Source organism: Epinephelus moara, chromosome 18 (assembly GCF_006386435.1).
Source record: "Epinephelus moara isolate mb chromosome 18, YSFRI_EMoa_1.0, whole genome shotgun sequence".
NCBI classification, from domain to species: Eukaryota; Metazoa; Chordata; class Actinopteri; order Perciformes; family Serranidae; genus Epinephelus; species Epinephelus moara.
The window spans coordinates 33,649,819-33,667,850 of NC_065523.1; the positions used below are offsets into that span (position 1 = coordinate 33,649,819).

The 18,032-nt window shown below is 44.1% G+C and overlaps 1 protein-coding gene across 1 annotated transcript in view; it reads right to left on the minus strand.

Annotated features, from left to right (window-relative positions):
* Positions 1-4,915: 4,915 nt before the first annotated feature.
* Positions 4,916-18,032, minus strand: part of tnrc18 (trinucleotide repeat containing 18) — a 73,709-nt gene continuing 60,592 nt past the window's right edge. The window contains exons 27-30 of the mRNA XM_050068482.1: positions 15,510-17,281; positions 15,182-15,418; positions 12,707-12,781; positions 4,916-11,440 (exon numbers count right to left, since the gene is read on the minus strand). Of these exons, the coding sequence (XP_049924439.1) occupies positions 11,234-11,440; positions 12,707-12,781; positions 15,182-15,418; positions 15,510-17,281 (2,291 nt within the window). The 3' untranslated portion in view covers positions 4,916-11,233. The remainder of the gene's footprint in view (positions 11,441-12,706; positions 12,782-15,181; positions 15,419-15,509; positions 17,282-18,032) is intronic.

Below are 18,032 nucleotides of genomic sequence, written 5' to 3' on the forward strand. Positions count from 1 at the left end.
GATGTTAAAAAAATGTATCCACTGATTTGTAGACGAGTCTTCTCCAATGTAAGTCTATGGTAAAGAGTCTTTCTGGACACAATGGCATCACATGCCGACACTGGAAACTGCAGCTTCGAAGCCCGGCGCAATAGAGTCCACCAGGAATAAGTCCTAAAATTCTGAAACGAGTTAGCACGTTAGAGCGTCCGGTTCCCTCGTCCAAAGTCCAAATTACAAAGTTAGGTGCAGTATAAATTACATATCAAATAACAGTAAGAGTGCAAGGGGTGGGATCAAATTTAAAAGTTAAATGCAGAGCGGAACAGGTATGTTTTAAGTTGAGTCTTGAAGGAGGTGAGGTCTGTGCAGCCACGGATGTGTTGTGGTAGGGAGTTCCAGAGGGTGGTGGCAGCAATAGACAAAGCTCAGTCCCCCCAGGTTCGGCGCTTGGTCCTAGGTATGGTGAGGAGGTTGGCGTCAGAGGAGCGGAGGGTGCAGGAAGGGGTGTAGGGGTGGAATTGTCGATAGAGAGATGGAAGTCTTTGGCCGTCAGGGTAAGGGAATCTGGACCAATTATGAGTAAGTCTGATTTGTCGTAGTTGAGTTTGAGGAGATTTGTTTGCATCCAGTGTCTGATATCAGAGAGACAGTTTGAGAGGGTAGAGTGGGTCTGAGAGGTGATGGATTTGGTGATGTAGAGCTGGATGTCGTCAGTGCAACAGTGGAAACCGAGGCCGTGACAAAGGATGATCTGACCGAGGGGGAGGAGGTAGAGGATGAAGAGGAGAGGACCAAGCACCGAACCCAGGGGGACACCTTGGGACAAGGGGCAGTCGAGGAGGAGCAGTTGTTTATGAAGATGAATTGCTTCCTACCCCACTCATGAACCTCGAAGCTTCTGTGTGTTGTAAAAATGGCGGTTGCTAACAAGTGGCGAAATGAGACAACAAAGCGCCATCATGCTGAGCTGCGCCAGTCTCATTATGGCGGTGATGTTACGTCATGCGACCCTAGCGTAGTTTGTTCATAGCCTACGTTAGCTTTTCACTTTTGCCGATTGCACTCAGATGTAAATAATCATGGAAGTGGTGTTTAGTTGTGAAGATTGTCGTATAAGTATCATAAATGTTTGTTTGCCACAGGTCAATTATCCAAAGAGTCAATAGAAAGATGCCACTGGCTTTTTGTCGAGGGAACCACAGCGACGCTAACTTCCTTGTCGGCCTACAGATAAACGTCATCCCTGGTGGACTCTGTTTCTGGGGCCCTGCTGAGAACATGGGATTTGTTAGTTGCCTAGTGACAGTTTTCAACAAAAAAGGCAGTGCGGTGTGCCTCACGCTCTGTCTGATTGAGCCCTTACCATCACCATGGCGACCTTTGCAGTCACAGCTGATTGAGATGTGCTTTCTTTTTTTTGGCATTTTGCCTTTATAGATAGGATAGTCAAATGTGAGGGGGAGAGAGAGAGAGGGGATGACATGCAGCAAAGGGCCACAGGCTGGATTCAAACCCGGGCCGCTGCGGCAACAGCCTTGTACATGGGGCGCCTGCTCTACCACTAAGCCAACGACACCCCAAGATGTGCTTTCTTTAATTGCAGATAAACAGCTGTGTCGTTTACAAACATTTTCACATTGTCTATATTATTAAATCTCTCGTTTGATCCATTGTTGTTGTAAAAATATTGATTACAGCCACTTTAATACACAGAAGAGAGTGGTATCAATCTTATCAGCTTCCCTCCCGAAAACAAGCGTCCCTCCTAAAATATCCAGTTTCATGTTTTTGTTGCGAAGCAGCAGGACGGACAATGACAAGAAGATTTAAGGCTTCAGGTGTCTCCAAGGTGATGGAGATCAGACCTCCTGATTTCAGTCTGCATAAGCCAGGAGGAGGACAGAGTAATCTGAGAGTGACGGACGTGATCGTTAAAGACAGACAGAAACACGGAAAGAGGGAATGAGGGTAAAGTAGAGTTAGTGTAGAAACAAACAAGGAAAACTCTTTTTTTTCTTCCTGACAAAACAGAGTCGAAGGACAAACACAGTGTTCTGAAAGTCTGAGAGCAGACTCCAGTCTGGATAACAAGCCTTTCAAACTGTTTGTGCTCGCTCAGTGTGCGTTTGAACGCCCCCTCACTTAGATACCTGTCTCCTGGGAAACTGGTGTGTACGACCCACTCACACACACACACACACACACACAGAATAGCCGAGGAGTAAGGACAGAAAAAGAGGTGGTGGTGGGTGGGGGGATTCAAAAGTAATGAGTTCAAACACTCACATACAGGAGCAAGCACACACACACACACACACACACACACTTGCGTCTCCCTTGGCTCCCTGTGTTTAAGCTGCAATGAAACCTCAGCCAATAGAAAGACTCTGTTCCTGTGATGTCAGCCAATCAGAACGCTGCATGCTGACACACCCACAGGAGGGTGTGTAGGGCGCTGCTGAGGGAGGATGGAGAGTGTGTGTGTGTGTGTGTGTGTGTGCCAGTGTATGTACCTTTCTGTTCTGGTGTACTGTATCCGTGTGTGTGTGTGTGTGTGTGTGTGTGTGTATGTGTCAGAGGAAGCGCCCAGCAGGTTCTGATGTTATGCTGATGTTGGTCCTTTGGGGGAAACAGAGAGGCGGCCGAACCCCTCACCGTGAAACAGGAACACACACTCAGTTCATGTCAGCAAAGATTTGATTACACGTGGACACACAGGAATTCAACACGCACGCACACACACACACACACACACACACCCTTGCCAGCTCTTTGAGGGCAGAGTCATGAACGGTCAGCGGTGGAAAATGTGTCTCCCGCGGTCAGCTCTGCAGCTCAGCAGAGGAAGCTGAACTTTCCTCCATTTTATCACAACCAGCAGCAGCTTCATTACTGGGCTGCCAAAATGGAGGCCTGATGGAGTCCACTGTTGATTAAAGGGGCAGTCCACACAAACTGAACCCAGGCACAAAAAACAACACCAGAGCAGCTAATTTAGTTGAGTGAGCTGCTTCTTGTGGTGGCAGTGAACGCTGCAGGAGACAAAGTGATGGAGCAGAAAGATCAGCAAAGTGTAACTGTGCTCTGAACTATTACATTAAAGGAATAGTTTGACATTTTGGGAGACACACTGACTCACTTTCTCGCAGGGAGTTGGATGGGAAGAACATCTCTCATGTCTGTACAGTAAACAAGTTTTTTCTCTACGATGGTGAAGGTATGACCTGCCCTACTCTGCATCTGACTGGCTTACTCTAACATTCTTACCCTAACCTGAACAAATCTCACTCCTTGTGCTCAAAACGAAAAGGGACAGCAAGTACTAGCCAATCAGAGAGAGAGTAGAGCTGGGTCATGCCTTTGCCTAGCCAGCACCTTGAAAGAGTGCACCCCAGGACGTACCCTGCAGTCCCACCATCCACTCCCTGTCGCTCAGAGACTACAAAGCCAGAAAGTTTGCTGATGTGGCAGAGAGGAGACTGCTGCTATCTAGCTGGCTGTAGGGAGTCGGGGGCTGGTCACTGCTAAATATGACAGCTACAGCAGCAATGTCATTAGTTAAAGGGAATCTGTGCAGATTTTCAACCAGCTCTGTGTCACTGCAGTGTGGGCAGGAAGAAGTGGCCAAATAGCTCTGGGCACTCACTGCACAGGTGGGAATTTAATCACCCAAAGCTCCTCCCTCATCTGCTGGCAAAAGTCTGGTAGACCTCCACCAGTGGATGAGCGGGGAGCTCCTGCCAGTCGTGGCAAACACTGTTCATCTGCCCACACTGTGATAACACATCTGGTTGAAAATCAGGCCGTAACACCTGGCAGCCCACTTTCATCATTCAGAAGTGGGCGTGGTTTTATCTAAAGAGGGTTGGAAAAACAATAGACGCGTCCCGATGAGCACGGTGAAGTACAGTGGCGATTAGTTAGGGCCGTAGACATGCCGCATCTTTAACCTCTTGTGCCTTTTTTGTGCCAGCTTTCAAGAGCACGGTGGCAGGTTGCGTCTGACGTTGCTATGCAACCCAACAAGCATCATATAGCCTGTTCACCTGAAATCCTGAGTGCAGAGCTGATCTTCTTCCAGGGGCTGTTTGTAAGTGTGTAGGCCTATCGTCTGTGGGACAGATGTAAAGCTCTGGGTAGCCCTGCACTAACATGATCAACTTTTCCGTTTTACCAGACTGAATATTTACAGAAGAAGGGAAAGATATCTGTCAGCTGTGATTGGTTGGTCCTTGCCATGACATGCGGTGTGCGCTGCTGTGTTTCAAAAGTTGAACGTGCCATGAAAAATGTGTGTTTGGGAACACGTGCGCACTGCTCCGGCATTTAAGCATGCCTGCCACGTGTCTACATTTAAAACAATGAATTTGACGACACAAAAACGCAGCATGTGAACGGCCCCTTAAACAGTGGTGTACACACACATGCACTAACACGCATGTGCGGCCGGACTGTCTCCCACCACGTCAGACACAGAAGCTCGGATGACAACACACAGAGAGGGTGTGAGGATGCCATGACTCCACTGTATCTTTACACAGCAAACAGTAGTTTGCTATTTTAATGTTCCGAATGTCACATCCAGAACTTTCAACACATTAAATCTCATTTATTCAGGTTGTACAAGTCCAGTCTTTATGCAGACCTCACCAACTGCTGGGTTGAATCAATCTTCTCATCTACTAGAAAGAAAGAATTTTCCAAAATGTCAAACTTTTCTGTCAAATTATCTTTGTGAAGATTTAACAAAACTTCAAAATGAATCAAAACTGTGTTCCTGCGTCTTTTCCTGCACATGAATTGAACAAAACCGGTCAAAGAGAGATGAAAGGGAAATGTGCCGCAGTTTAAAAGACACACAAACATCATCAAAAGACATCTGAGAAAAGCCTTCGATCTTTGTTTTCACACCAGAGACTCAGAACACCAGCAGTACAGTTCCATCTGTTTATTGATTAACTATAAAATATTGAGTTACTAAAACAATTTAAAAGAAACACTGATAAACGTGGTTGCTGTCTGTAAAAAAAAAAGAAAAAAAAAACCTTACACATACAGTATAGGGTGACAGAATATATCTGGTTTCAGATTTATCTCTAAAATGTATTCTTTTTTGCATTTTTACAAGATTAGACATGTGTACAAAGTATATTCTGATAGCTTTTTCTCCACCGGACAGTGAAGCATCATTTACAAAACTTAGATGATTTTTCTATTTATTTTCAAAATAATCTTTTTTTTTGTTTCTGTAACAGGACGATAACGATACTGAAGGAACAGCAGACGAAGAACCAGCCTCCAGTCCACCTCTCTTTCTCTCCCATTCTCTCGTATGCTCTCTATCCCATCTCTCTTTCTCTCTCTCTAGCAGCTAGCTCCCAGTGCCTGTCAGCAGTATTGCTTGAGAGGCGTGGACGATTGTTCAGAGAGGGGAAGCAAAGGGGGAAAACAAATGACGAAAACATGCACAAAAGAAAAAATACAGAGCTGAAAAAATAGATCACAGCAAAAACAAACATTTAAAAGCCAAAGTAAAAGATAAACGATGATTAAAAAGAACATTTACAAAGTCAGGCTCTTAAACGTACGACACCAAATGAAAATGAAGGCGAAGTGGGCAATAAGTGTTCGTGTGTGTGTGTGTGTGCGTGTTGGACCCTGTTCGAAGGCCTAAGGCTGGGCTTTGGATGGAGATAGAAGGGGCAAATAGAGATTGGAAGGCAATAACACACACCTTAAAGGGTTACAAAGGTGTGTAAGTGTGTGTATGTGTGTGTGTGGTGGAGGATAAGAGTGTGATGTCTTATCAGTCTCCGTCCTCTCACACAAACACACACACACACACACAGAAAAAAAGTGCTTCAGCAGCTCCAGGGGTAAACAAACATTCATAACGGGCACGTTAACGGGTTCACTCTGCAAACACCGGTACGACCTGTGTACCCATTACGCTCCCACGGCTGAGATGGCAGCCGCAGATCCATTTTGGCCGACTGTCACTCAAAACTTTTTGAACTTTTCTCTGCGGAGTTGTGAGTCTCGGCCTGAAGGAGCAGGCGGGGCTTCAGCAGATGAGATTTTCTGTAGAGATGTTCCGATACCACTCCTGCCTTCCTGATACCGAATCCAATACCTGACCTTGAGCATCGGCTGATACCGAACACTGATCTGATACCACTGTGTAAAAGACTAACTATTCAGGGCTCATTTATGCCTAATGTTAGATATAAAGACGGACGGAGCCTTCTGTCCGTACTCTGGGGCAGTGCAGTGTAGTTCAAGCGAGATACAATCGTAGGAGACCAGGAAGAAACTTAAATAATATCGAGGGAATTTGTGCAGATTTTCAACCACCTCTGTGTCATCGCAGCATGGACAGTGCATGCAAGCAAACGTCCGTCAGCAAATAAGCCCCGGCACTCGCTGCACAGGTGGGACATCAAACACCCAGAGCTCCTCCGATAATTGCTATCGTAATGTGGCAGGGCTCAGGTTTAACTCTTTGTGAAACATGAACAAATACATACAGAGAATAAACGCCACAGACTTTCTCTTATTGTCTAGTTTGAGATTTTGCTAACGGCCAACGTTACACTTTTTTACTGGAAATCAATTTTCAGGGTTCCCTCACTTTTTTAGCAATATTTTAAAAACCTTTTATCCCATTTTCATGACTTCATTTATGTTATTTAAGTTGCTAAATGGGTGGCAAGACTTGGACCTGAGGGGCGTCCTCGGGTTGGCGTATTGTCATGGTTTCAAGACCAAACAGTTGTAGCAGTGCTGCACTGATTTGAAACAAATAAATCTAAAAGTCAATATCATAATGTTAATTTCTTTGCATTCATTTGAATGACTTTAAACCTGTTTTGAAATGCAAAATAAAATATTGAAATTTTAAACGTGGAATTAAAAATGAGATTAAACGAGATGAACTATTGAAATTCAGTGATTAATTGTGATAAAATAAATAAATAAATAATTGTTTGACAGCTCTATTCAAAACTTTCCCAGAACATTCTGTTAATTAAAAAACATTTTCAGGTCTGGAAAACTTTTCCAGGAATTTCATGACAGTGGGAACCCTGAATTCTCCTTTGCCGCACTGAAATGTCATAGCAGCGCAGCACTGATTTGTAAGAAATAAATCTAAAAATCAAGATCATAACATTAATTTCTTTGCGTTCATCTGATTTCCAATCAAGACACTCTGGTAAGAATGACTTTATCTTGTAAAAAGGGACTTAAAACAGCTTTGAAATGCAAAATAATGGAATTTTAAACATGCAATTAAAAATGAGATTTAACGAGATGAACCATTAAAATTCAGTGATTTAAAAAATTAACTGTTTGACTGCTACAGTCAAAACTTTTCCAAAACATTCTGTTAATCAAAAACAATTTTCAGGCTGGGAAACAGTTTTCTTATTTCAGAACTTTTCCAGGAATTTCATGACCGTGGGAACCCTGAATTTGCAATAAATCACGTGGTATCAGACTATTTTGCCGTTACCCAATGCAGCATTTTAGGCAGTATTGGAGGCATTACTGGTACTGGTATCAGAACAACTCTACTTTTCAGGCGTCAATCGATCAAGTTATCTAGAAAAACAGCACATATAGTCACTCTGTACCTTGTTAAACCACTTTCAATACTAGCAGCACATTATCAAACTTTTCCTTTAGCTCTCCTGCACTGAAAAGCCACTTCTACTGGCAGACTTCTTGTGTCATTTAACGGGAATATGTCACATTAACAACATTAACATCTCGGGCCGTCCTCCAGACGGCCATCTCAGAGTGAGTACAACTACGATATCATAAAATCAGACATAACCAAAAGATCTCAAAAGAGTAGAAAATATTAAACCTATTGAATATCAACAAGACAATCTTCAATCTCTGCGGCGAAGCAGAGCGAGGGCAACGTGGTAAGAAACATACGAGAAAATCAACATGATAATCACAGATATATACTATGAATACAGTATACCATATACTGCATACAGATACTGATATATCTGATACACACTCTATACACAATAGTGTAACGACGTGGGTTAAGAGCTCAGGAACGGAGTTGTTTAAATCATAAAGAAGAAAGGCATTTCTGTTGAAAACACCAGTCTGATTACTTTTATGATGGTGGGAGGATGGGGCGGGACCTAAGCGAGATTTGGCGAATCATCATCATAAGGCCTGGGAGAGTAAAGGCCGCCCGAACGCTCACAACCCTGAGCACAACATTCAACAGTCTCACCCTAAAAAACGGTTAAACTAGGCACGTGGAAAAAAATCATAAGCAGCTAAAAGAGAACCGAAAAGAAGTGTGTGTCAAAGGGATGCGTGTGTGTATCTGTGTGTAAGGGCGAAGGGGCTTCAGCGGCATGCAGGAGGGGGGCGGTTAGGTAAATACTCTAGGAAGACATACAAGACTCCCAGTCACAGAGTCTCCTCTGCAGCGGAGCTCGTTCAAAGTGCACTCATGTCAAAGATGATTGCTTTGGAGGGGCGAATATGTGATCAATAGACGTCCATAAAACAGCAGAAGCAAAAGTAAAAAAAAATAAAATTCAGCACGGGACATTTAGAGGTTGAAAACGCTGCAGCCAATGAGGGAAGCCAAACTGTTAAAATTGAATTATGTTCATGATGTAATCAGCGCTGGCAGCTTCACACTGACTATCGGTGCCATGACCTTGATGCGTCTTGGACTGACTGCAATGTTTACAACCCTGAAAACACCTTAAAAAAGGAATAATCCACCCTCTGAGACTCCCACACTGTCAATACATCAGCTCCTCTCGTTCAGTGCAAGTACGGAGTCACTTTGTCATCAAGTGTTGTAGTTTACTTTTCTTGGTTGCCCATTTTTGTCTTCAGTTTTCCAATATGCTTTAAATCTTGTAGCTGTGCTGCGTCTCTATAGATACAGTCAGTGTGTCGTTGTAGTTAGGGGGGCGGAGTCTGCCTTTAAATGCTGGGAAAGCGCAGTTTTTCAACTCACATAGGAGACTATAGATATGTTTAATTAAACCAAATCAGAGCCCTACAGCCAGTAACGCTATGATGTAAGAGACTAGCATGTTTTAGTGAATTTCATGCACGTTTTAAGACGTAGAACTACAAGACCTTGGAGGCTCACAACTTTTTACCAGTGGCTTAACAATCTAAAGCTGTTTGGATAAAGTGCTTTGTCCCCATCAGTTTACCAAAAGTGTTTGTTTTTGCCACTGACAGGCTCAGATTATTATTCTAAGCATCTGACATTATGGAAAGAATCCCTACAGAGATAGACCTTTTTGTGTAACTAGAAACTCCAGACTACAGACTACATTTTACGGATTACTTTTAAGGCTCTCCATGGTCTCTGTCCCAGCTATATCTACGACCTCTTAATGCCGTACAAGCCAGAGGTCTTTTGTCTGTTCCAGAGGCCTGGCTGAAAACTAAAGGGGACAGAGCGTTTGCTGTCCCGGACCCCGAAGCTTTGGAACAATGTGCCCAAGGAAATCAGGTCGGACAAGTCAGTGATCTCTTTTCAATCCCTTCTTTTAAGTTAATTTAGTCTTTTATTTCCTCCGTTTTTATACACTCAGTTTTTTGATCAGTTCTTGAGTTGTTGTTTTCATGTCCTGTCTGTTTTAATTATTGACATGTGGAGCACTTTGTCACTGTTTTGACAAGCACTTTATCAATAAAGATTATTATCATAATCGTTTTAAAAGCTTTGATTCATCGCGGATATTTTTCATTGAACCTTTGATGCCCAAAAACTGGTATTAGGGACAGCTCTGCTTTGACTGACGCATGGAAATTACTGTTTATTTAAATGGAGTCTGGTGGGTTTGACGATTGTAATTTCAGGTGTTTCTGGTGAAACAAAAAGGATCTTACTCTTAAACAAACAGGTCTATCTCTGTAGGGATCCTTTAAATAATTGTCAGACACTTCTAATAACGATCTGAGCCTGTCAGTGGCAAAAACAAGCACCTTTGGTGGATGTACACTGACAGTACGAACATGCTCTCGCTCATTATTGGACCAATTTCAAAAAATGACGTTCCCATTAATCACTTAGACACAAAAACATGGGAAAATACGCTGAAAATACCCTTTAACTTTGTATTTTTACGTTTATTTTCCCATAAATACCGACTGTATCTATTGAGGTGTCTGTCTGGTAGAGAAACTGGTGTCTCTGCCTCCTTCAGGATCTACTTCTCCACGTTTTTGATGTTCAACCTCAGAGCAAAAATGGGCAGAATACAAGATAAATCAACAGCAGCTGGTTTTGTTTCATAGTGTTTGTTCAGGGTGGATTTTTCCGTAAAGATAAAGAACTCAAAGATGAAAAATGGGAAGTGCTTTAAATAGTACAAGATTCCTTCCTCTCTCTTTAAGCCTGAGTCTCTGAGGGAGTCAGAAGTTTTAGTAGCACGCAGACAGCTTTCCTGCCAGCGTTAGGATTGTCAAGGGGAGTTTACGGGGTTAAATTAAAGGAGGATAGAATTTAAGTGTTTTAAGTGCTCTCTGTTGGACAGCAATGGAAGGAGTTTCTACCTCTCGCTTTCTGTGCGTCTCTTTCTCTGTCTGTCGCTCCTGCTGTTCTGTAGATACATTTATATGACTGTAACATGACTGTAACATCACCACGGCAACATCATAATCACAACGTCACATCACCGCCGTCTGACGGACAGACACGGGGCCTCTCTCCTGTATCATCATTCACAGTTCATTAAAGCTTCTCAACTGTTTACCTCTTTAGAAAAAAGTACTCTGACATAAATCTATTACATGAAAATAAAACACTCATATTTTCCTCTATATAACTGTATGTGTGTGTGTATTACATGGAGGTGAGTATTTACACGTGTCTGTGCATGTGGGTGTAAATGCTTGTTTATGCAGAGGATTATTTACATGTAAAAGGAGACTGAGGTGCTCGTGCGTGTTCTGAAGAGTTTCCCATGAACACATCGAGCAGAACAGTGTTATGTGTTGATGGAGTCTGTGTGTGCAAACGTTTCAGGAGACGTGTTCCTTGTAATACTGTCTATAGTGTCTCCGTCTCTGTAGTAGAAGCTGTTCACGACAGTCTGTTTGAAGTGTATCGTGGTGTCTGAGCGGTGGAGTTCATTGAAAGATCCGTCATGAGTGAAGATCAGTGATTAGACTTGGTCGGGTTTGACTCCCAGTGAGTGTCACGATTTGGTTTCAGCAACTCGTAGTGAGTTTCTGTCTTTGTTCAGCAGATGACTGGGACTCCGTCGGTGTTGAAGATCATGCCGGTGGTGGGTTCGTAGGTGCCGGCCAGGTAGTAGAGGTCCTCACTGTCGGCGTAGCGGCGTGTGTGGGTCATCTGCTCGTACTCCTCCACGCTGACCACCAGGCACTTGTGGCTGACCGTCTGCACGTCGTTCTCGTCGCTGTGTGACGACTGGTAGAGGGCGCGCTGTGACAGAGACAGAGGATTTTATTCTAAAGCTACCCAAAATACTGTGAATGAAACACCTGCTTCTTTTCACCCAACTAGACAACAACACTTTTAGAAATAAGGGTCCCAAAAGGCTTCTTCCTGAGGGGCTGAGGTTCTACCAAGAACCTTCTGAAAACTTTTTTTTTTGAGAGAAGGTTCTTTGTAAGACTAATGCGGGATTTATACTACTGCGTCAACATAGAGTCTGCATACCCTACGCCGTAGCCTGACATGCAGAAATGTAACTATGCATCGCAACAACGCAGACCTTCTGTCTATATTTGTCTAGCTTACAAATAATGGCTATATTTGTAAGCTGAAACCATTTCCTTACTTTAATTTCACAGATAAGAAGCTATAAATTGTGAAGACAATAAAGCCTCCACAAAAATAGCATTTTAAGTCTTGTGTGTGATTTATCCTGGCTTCATATGAGCAGAGGAAATCTCCGCTTATCGCTAGGCTATTTTATACAATGTAAAATGCCATAGGCTTGTGCTAATAACGTTAGCATGTTGTATTTGTTTGGAAAACGTGTTTAGTGTAAGACAGTTGTTTTGTCGGTGAACCTTGTGAGTTGTAATGGAGCTGAATTTTGTAACGTTACCTTTGTTAAATGTTGCTGTTGATCCTGGTTTTATATGAGTAGAGGAAAAGTCTGCTAGCCGCTAGGCTAATTAATATAATGTAAAATGCCATAGGCTTGTGCTAATAATATTAGCATGTTGTATTTGTGGGGAAAATGTGTCCAGATAAAGACAAGTGTTTGTCTGTGAAGTGAAGCTGATTTGTGTACTTGTGTTTGAAATTGTCTCTATTAAGCCATGTTTAATGTGTGTTTAATGTGTGTTTTGAATCAACTAAACTTTACAGCACTTCACAGAAACCCAACCCCTGTGTTTTGGAGGTGTAACTGCAGAGTGACACAGACACACCACCCCACATGTATAAAGTGCTCACAACAGCGTAGGCGACGTGCGAGGCAACCAAGAAGTTGTATAAAAATAGGATGTTAAAGGAAGGTTTAAAGCTTTCTATTTTCTTCATCACTCCATACTGATTATATAGCTAATAGCATTGTTTATTGATGTATTCAGAAATGTTTTAAGTCAGCTTTGGGGCTCCATATTGTCCAAGCCTCCCTTGAGTCTGTTTTATGGTTATAATAAAATCAACAGGAATTCTGAGGCCTGAAAAATCAGAGCTGGAAAACACAGGTGTAATAATTAATTCTTTCCTCACCTCCATGAAGTCTTTCCTCTGGATAGAAGAGTGCAGAGCTGCTGGTAAAGACTGACCACACATCTGATCCCAGTTCTGTAGAGGACAGCGGTGTTAGCAAAAAAGCTTCAAACTAATCATACACAAAAATATATTCAGCCTGACGTGCGTTTCTTTTACTTAACAGCTATGAATGAATCATGCATACAATACTAAAAAAGTCATGATCAACCTTCTCACGATGATCTCATGTTTTTTTAATGATACAGTAGCATGATGTATTGCAATGAGGAAATAAGAGAGAAAAATGAAGCAGGAAGTTTCCATTAGTTATGAGATTGGACTAAATAATTCCCCTGTAATGAATTACAGTTCCGGAAATTAAATACGTGTCAAAGCGCTCTCACCCGTGAATAAGACCTTCTGTTATTCAGACGTAATACTTCAAGAAACAAAATTATCTTGTACTGAATAAAAACATTTTTTAGATAGTGATTTATTGAGTTTTCTGACTCAACAATGACCACAAATGTTTAAAGGTCCTATATTATGTGAACATTCAGGTTCGTTCTTGTATTTTGGGTTTCTACTCGATCATGTTTACAAGCTGTAATGTTAAAAAGCAGTTTCCTTTTCTCATTCAGTCTGCCTGAATACACTCATAATCACCCTCTGTCTGAGAAACTCTGTTTTAGTACCTGTCTCTTTAAACCCCCTTCCCAAAAGCCCAGTCTGCTCTGATTTGTCAGTGTTTTCCAGTATTCCACATCTGCACTCTCAGCATCTCAGCACCGTCATCACAGCCAGGGAATGATGGTAACGGCACTCACTATCTTTATATAGTATAGTTGTGACATCACAAATTCACGGAAGTCCTAACGGCTCATTTACAGGCAGTTACTGAATATGGACTGTGTGCATTTCTCTGTGGATTGAGCATTTTGATCACAGTATCTATATAGCATCTATGTCTGCTCTATAATAAAAAGGACATGTATATCTGACTTTTTACAATGTTTTACAAACCTTTAAAGGAACAGTGTGTAAGATTTAGGAGGATTTAGTGGCATCTAGTGGTAAGGATTGCAGACTGAACAAGCTAAGACTTCTCCAGGTTAGAATTCCATCGGTAGCCCTTTTTAGATAGGAGTTGTGCAAATTTGCAGGAAAGCCCAATCAGTCTTTTTTCAGCATTGGCAGTATAAAAACAAAATCAGGGAGTGCAGCAAAATGCCGCCTACCTACTTCAGTTTATACAGAATGTGCCTTTTTCGGGGCAATGGGGGGCGTGAGCAAGTAAGAAAACGTGTAGCTCAGCGTGTGACGTAAACAGTGACGTGGGAGGGAAGCCGCGGCTGGTCAGTCCTTCGGCGATTCTCTCATAAGTCGGCCCGTTCTTCACCGTCCCCGTCATCTGACAGTTAATGGCCTCTTCGTTTGCGAGGGCAAGGAGGGCGCGCAATTCCTTGTCTCCCCAGTTGCTCATCTTTACAGTGTCTGTCAGGTTTGTGTTTCCCTCTTGCTACTAGCTGCTCGCTAATTCCTGCTATCGTCATCAACAGCTCCTCCCGTGGCGGAAGGCCGCCTCGTTCTTTTTAAACTAAAAGGGTTCCGCCAACATGTCTACCCTACGAGGCAGAAAATTGGGCACCTCGGATCAACTCGCCAATCCGACTCTGTGTGTCTAAACGCTCGCAGCTTGCCGGCAAAACGGCCCAACATACTCCGAAAATCTGGCAGTGTAAAAGGGGCTTGAGTTAACTGTTCCAGAGGTTGTTACCAGGAGTCGAATTACCTGCAGAGGTCTATTCCTCGCCATAAAAAACCAATACAGTGATTTAAACAGGTAAAAACACTGAATAAAGAAGTTTCACCGTACATATCAGTGTTTCTCATTTGTTTTTTGGTTCATCACATACACGACGCTAGCCCGGCACCTGCTAATGTGTGCTTGCCGCTCTGATCCAGACGTTCAGGAGGTTATCACCGGGAGCTGAATTATCTCCTCCTCTCTTAAACAAATGAACCTGGTGTTTAAACCGGTAAAAACACCGAATGAAGCAGTTTCACGTTTTAAATATGTGTTTTTCCGACACTGCTCATCGTGGAAGGGCTGCAAACTACAACGGTCGACGCGTGCGTCATCGATATACAATCAAGCAATTAATAGTTTGGTCAGGAAACCAATAAGAGCACATCATTGTCATGCTCTTCAGAAACTAAATATGTTAAGTTTTCATAATTTCGTAAATTTCGCCAATATCAAACTGTTTAAATCCTCATTTTGACAAACAGCTTTTTCAGTCTGTGGAATTAACGTGTGGCATTCTTTAGCTATTTAACTCAAATTGGATCCTGATTTAGAATCAGGACGGGCATCGCAAATTAGCTCAGCCCATAAATGCTGTGGTGTGTGGCATTAATGTATGCTACACACTTGTCCCTATACAAATGAACTTTAAATAGAGTTTTTCAAAACTTCAGGCTCTCTCCTACCTTCTTGTCGGTGAGTTTCTTGCCAGGGTTTGTCTCCTCTGGATGATAGAACCAGTTGACCCTGACCACCATGTTGCTGCCCCACGACTCCCACATGCTCTGGATGCGGCCGATGAAGGGCAGGTTGGGCCGGCCGGCGGACAGAAACACGGCACAGTCACCGATACGGATCATCTCTCGGCCGCGCACAATGGCCTTATAGAACAGTTTCTTCGCCTTGCCCTTCATACCGCGTCTCTGGGGGGGTCAGAGGAGGACAAAGTGGTCACAGAGTGAAAGGAGGAGGATATTTGGACAAATACAGTTTTACCGTGATTTTTCTCCTCACCTGAGTGGGTTTTCCGAACCACTTCCAGAGCTGCCTGGCTGGAAGGAAAGCAGAAATTTTGGGCCTGTTCTCCACGCTGGGGAGCCTCTGACGTTTCGCCAGCTCCTTGGTTGTGGGGAGGTGGACGCCCTCTCTCCGCTTTGGTCTCCCCACCTTCCCCTCTCCTCCGCTGGGCTTTGGCTTCGGAGGACGACCCCTTTGGCCCGAGCCCTTCCCAGTGGCTGGTTTAGCAGGTTTAGCTGGAGCAGGAGTGGAAGGAGTCGGAGAAGTTGACGGGGAGGGAGACTGTGAGGGAGGAGACAGCTCCTCTTCCTCCACTTTTACCTCCACCTCCTTCTTCACCTCCACCTCCTCTTCTTCTTTTGGTTCTTCTTTCGGTTTGTCCTGTACTGGTGGTGGGGTGACAGGGGCTGGTGGAGGCGTAGGTGTCCTCTCTTCATCTGAGCTGCACGAGGAATCATCAGTGGACGATGATGACGAGGAGGAAGACGATGATGAAGAAGATGAGGAGGAGCCAGAGCAGGATGAAGAGGAGGACGAGCAACTTGAAGTGCATTTCTTCTTTTTCTTCATCTTCCCTTTCTCCCCTTCTTCCTCCGACTCTGAGCTGCTGCTGCTCTGAGACTCCTCTTTCATCTTCCTCTCATCTCTTTTCTCCACCTCCTTTCTCTCCTCCTTTTTACCTTTCTCCTCTCTTGTGTCCATCTCTTGTCCTCGAGCAGCACTTCCGCGATTTTCCGTCTTCTCCTTAGTCAGCAGTGGTGCTTTGTAGGTGGAGTCTTTCTCTGGGAGGCTAGACTCTCTGTCTGGAGCCCTCGGTTTAGCCTTCAGCAGTTTCTGATTGGTTGTGGCTGTGGTGATGGGGGTGTGTTCTCCTCTGACGCCCCGACCCTCTAGCAACATCAGGGCCTTTGTCTTCTTGGTCTTGGGGGAGGTGACACCTTCATGGTCGAGCTTCACGAGGGGCTCTGCAGACAGAGGTTTGCGCCTCAACAGCGAGCCCACGTCACTTTGCCCCGTGCTGGGCTTGGGTCTGGAGATGGGGCTGGGTCTTGAGGGTAGCTGGTCGGACGGCATCTTCAGTTTGGGTCTAGGGGCAGATGATGACGAAAGTGAAGATGATGATGATGACGGTCTCGGAGTGAGTGAGGAGCTGGGTTTGCCTGTTGACAGCCTGGACATGCTGCTGGGTATGAGTCCAGAGCTGTGGCTGGGTCTGGAGCTGCCGTGATGGTCCGAGGAGGGTTTTGTTTTTGGTGAGGAGGCAGCGGTGGGTCTGGGTGTGGATGAAGCACTTGGCTTGGGTGCAGTTGATGATGTCGCCATACTGGGTCTGGACATTGGTCTGTTTGCAGTGGGACTGACACTGCTGCTGTTCTCTCTTTCTCGGCGCTGGTTGTTGTACGAGCTGAGGTTGGGCTCGCTGTACAGATCCACAGTCAGGACTTTTCCGTATGTGGAGGGGTAGAGGGAGGGAGGCAGAGCGCGGGCTGGTTTAGGAGCTGAAGGCTGGGCTGAGCTGGCCTTCCTGGGCACCGGGCTGGGAAGGGTGGGGCTACTTGCGGGAGATGTGGTGGAGCTCTTGCGGGCTGGTTTTGCCTGGGTTGCCATCGTTGGTCGGGATGCAGGACGGGGCTTCTCCTGAGCTGCCTTCTGGATTGAAGAGGTCCTGTCCTGGGAAGGCTTGACCGGAGCCTGGGGTCTCTCTGTGGGCTGAGTGGAGCAAGATGGAGGATCGGCTTTCTCCCGGCCTTCTGGGTTCATGGAGGTGTCTAAAAAAAGATGGGAAAAACAACAAAAAGGTTTAACCTCTCCTACTCCACCCCTCACTACCATAGACCTATTATTGTCATTTTTAGGGGGGACAGGGGATCTTTAGGTTGAGAGAGCAGGTCAACAGTAGATGCCACATAGAAGTGGTATACATCACCTGTAAGCTGGGAACCTGAAGATTAATTTGAGATGCAGCTCAGCACTGTATGTCAGTTGTTCTGGCGATAAATCTGTATTAAACATTTCAAACTTTTAAAGTATTTAGCGTATAGGGGCTTAGAGCATTATGATGGAAGTACATGATTGTTATTCTCATCCTCAACAATTCTCATCCTCAACAATTCTCATCCTCAACAATTTTGGGTTGATATCATTTGTTACACAGACTTGATGACAAATCTAAGCATTTTTGATGACCCTAGAATTTATAATATGGTCACAAATCCCTAAAAAATCCCACAATAATACACCATAGAAAAATCCTGCTGTGATTTGGAATCCAAAACTTTTATTTGACATTTGGAGATTTCTATAAGAACTGCATTTCTTGGTGTTTGGATGGTGAACACTTCTGTTCCGAAAACTGCTGAGAAACGCCCTTATTGGTAGCATACCTATGAAAGCCACACACCCTCTGAATGCCCAAGGTCTCTACTTTGTGGTTGTAAAGTTTCATATGGCTGTGATTATCATAGAGGTCACAACACGTCATTTTATACAGTGATGCCTTTTTTTAAATTCACAAGTCAC